Raw genomic sequence first — 2,500 nt, forward strand, 5'->3', positions numbered from 1 at the left:
CCTCAATCTCTTCTCCTCTCTCTCTCTCCCCCAATCTCTTCTCCTCTCTCTCTCCCTCCCCAATCTCTTCTCCTCTCTCTATCCCCCAATCTCCTCTCCTCTCTCTCTCCCCAATCTCTTCTCCTATCTCTCACCCCAATCTCTTCTCCTATCTCTCTCCCCAATCTCTTCTCCTATCTCTCCCCAATCTCTTCTCCTATCTCTCTCCCCAATCTCTTCTCCTCTCTCTCTCCCTCCCCAATCTCTTCTCCTCTCTCTCTCCCTCCCCAATCTCTTCTCCTCTCTCTCTCCCCCCAATCTCTTCTCCTCTCTCTCTCTCCCCAATCTCTTCTCCTCTCTCTCTCTCCTCAATCTCTTCTCCTCTCTCTCTCCCTCCCCAATCTCTTCTCCTCTCTCTCTCCCTCCCCAATATATTCTCCTCTCTCTATCCCCCAATCTCCTCTCCTCTCTCTCTCCCCAATCTCTTCTCCTATCTCTCACCCCAATCTCTTCTCCTATCTCTCTCTCCAATCTCTTCTCCTCTCTCTATCCCCAATCTCTTCTCCTATCTCTCTCCCCAATCTCTTCTCCTATCTCTCTCCCCAATCTCTTCTCCTCTCTCTCTCCCTCCCCAATCTCTTCTCCTCTCTCTATCCCCAATCTCTTCTCCTCTCTCTCTCCCCAATCTCTTCTCCTATCTCTCACCCCAATCTCTTCTCCTATCTCTCTCTCCAATCTCTTCTCCTCTCTCTATCCCCAATCTCTTCTCCTATCTCTCTCCCCAATCTCTTCTCCTCTCTCTATCCCCCAATCTCTTCTCCTATCTCTCTATCCCCCAATCTCTTCACCTATCTCTCTATCCCCCAATCTCTTCTCCTCTCTCTATCCCCCAATCTCTTCTCCTATCTCTCCCCCAATCTCTTCTCCTGTCTCTCTCCCCAATCTCTTCTCCTGTCTCTCTCCCCAATCTCTTCTCCTGTCTCTCTCCCCAATCTCTTCTCCTATCTCTCTCCAATATCTTCCTCCTCTCCCTTTTTCTCTCTCTCTCTGGCTCCTCCTCTCTCTCTCTCTCTCTCGCTCTCTCTCTGGCTCCTCCTCTCTCTCGCTCTCTGGCTCCTCCTCTCTCTCTCTCTCTGGCTCCTCCTCTCTTCTCAGATCTCCATCAAAGACCATCTGAAGCAGCTGACAGACGCTCAGAGGGATTTTGGCTCTCTGCATGGTGAGTTTCTGTCTGTCTCAACTCTCTCTCTCTCACACACACACACTCTCACACACACACACACACACACACACACACACACACACACACACACACACACACACACACACACACACACACACACACACACACACACACACACACACACACACACACACACACACTCTACTGCCACATTAAGAGCAGGTAAAAAAGACACAGCCCAGCTAGATAATGTTGTAGTCCAGTCTGTCTGGACATTAGTCCCCAGGGCTGGGATATGGAGATGATTACCGTCTTGATTCTGTAAAGACATGCATGATTCCTTAGTAAATACTGACAGAATATATCCAGTGAAATCAACAGAACCATATCCATATGTCTGGCTGTACACATGTTGAAACAGAGCTCCTCTGGGAGTGATTTCTCCTTGTCATCCCTGACTCTTCTAATCCTGTCACTGTCTACAGGTTCTGTTCAAGGTCCATTTGAGCAGGCGGTCTCACCCAATAATGTGCCCTACTACATCAAGTGAGTACCTTGTGCCTAGCTGTAGGTTTACTGCTGTTTGTCTGCTGAGAGTAACACAACCTAGCAACAATAGTAGTGTCTGCAACTTAAATACACCAATAACTTCACCAATAACTTCACCAATAACTTCACACTAATGCTAGTGAGAATAAAAAAGTACTAACTTGGGCATCATGAGGTCCTGTTGTTTGAAGATAATGGGCAGAAAAAGGCAGACTTCTATGATAGCGTCCCTCATCAGAACGAGGTCAACTTATTGACCAGCAGTTTTTCTAGGAAGCTAGACCAATGAGGTCATCATAGGTTGGTGTTGGTGTTCTTGAATCAATAACTCAGGGGTTAACTGTGTTAACTCTGTCATTCTCTGTTCCACCTTGTCACTATCTAGCAGACTGTTAGTGGTGTGAGGCATCTGAGATAAGATGGTGTATCTGTCTGCTAGTTCCTGGATGGAACTAGTCCTAGTCCTAATCAAACAGACCCATGGAGCTCTCCCAAAACATTTGCTGCTGGGTAAAACCCTCCAAATTCAGACAAAGAAGGTTTGCACTCAAAAATATGTTGCAAAAAGCTTACTTCATTATTTTAAGTTTAGAATTGGTTTTACTGCATCAGGGATAGCGTACACAGACGTTTCACTTTTACAGCCTTCTTCAGTGTGTAGGTGGTCCTAGTCCTAATCCTAGTCCTAGTTATAATCCTAGTCCTAATCCCAGTCCTAGCATGGAATTACTAGCTCTAACTGTTCTTTATCATTAGATGTATTCTACAGTCCTTTATAGTAGACTTGTA

General features: G+C 46.4%; 1 protein-coding gene across 15 annotated transcripts in view; it reads left to right on the plus strand.

The window, feature by feature from the left end:
• The window catches only part of LOC106592409 (dystrophin), a 395,558-nt gene that overhangs the window by 343,051 nt on the left and 50,007 nt on the right, over positions 1 to 2,500 (plus strand). For all 15 annotated transcript variants that reach the window (XM_045699454.1, XM_045699451.1, XM_045699449.1 and 12 more), the window contains 2 exons: positions 1,135 to 1,198; positions 1,648 to 1,708. In XM_045699454.1, the coding sequence (XP_045555410.1) occupies positions 1,135 to 1,198; positions 1,648 to 1,708 (125 nt within the window). The remainder of the gene's footprint in view (positions 1 to 1,134; positions 1,199 to 1,647; positions 1,709 to 2,500) is intronic.

This window comes from Salmo salar, chromosome ssa17 (assembly GCF_905237065.1).
Source record: "Salmo salar chromosome ssa17, Ssal_v3.1, whole genome shotgun sequence".
Classification (NCBI taxonomy): Eukaryota; Metazoa; Chordata; class Actinopteri; order Salmoniformes; family Salmonidae; genus Salmo; species Salmo salar.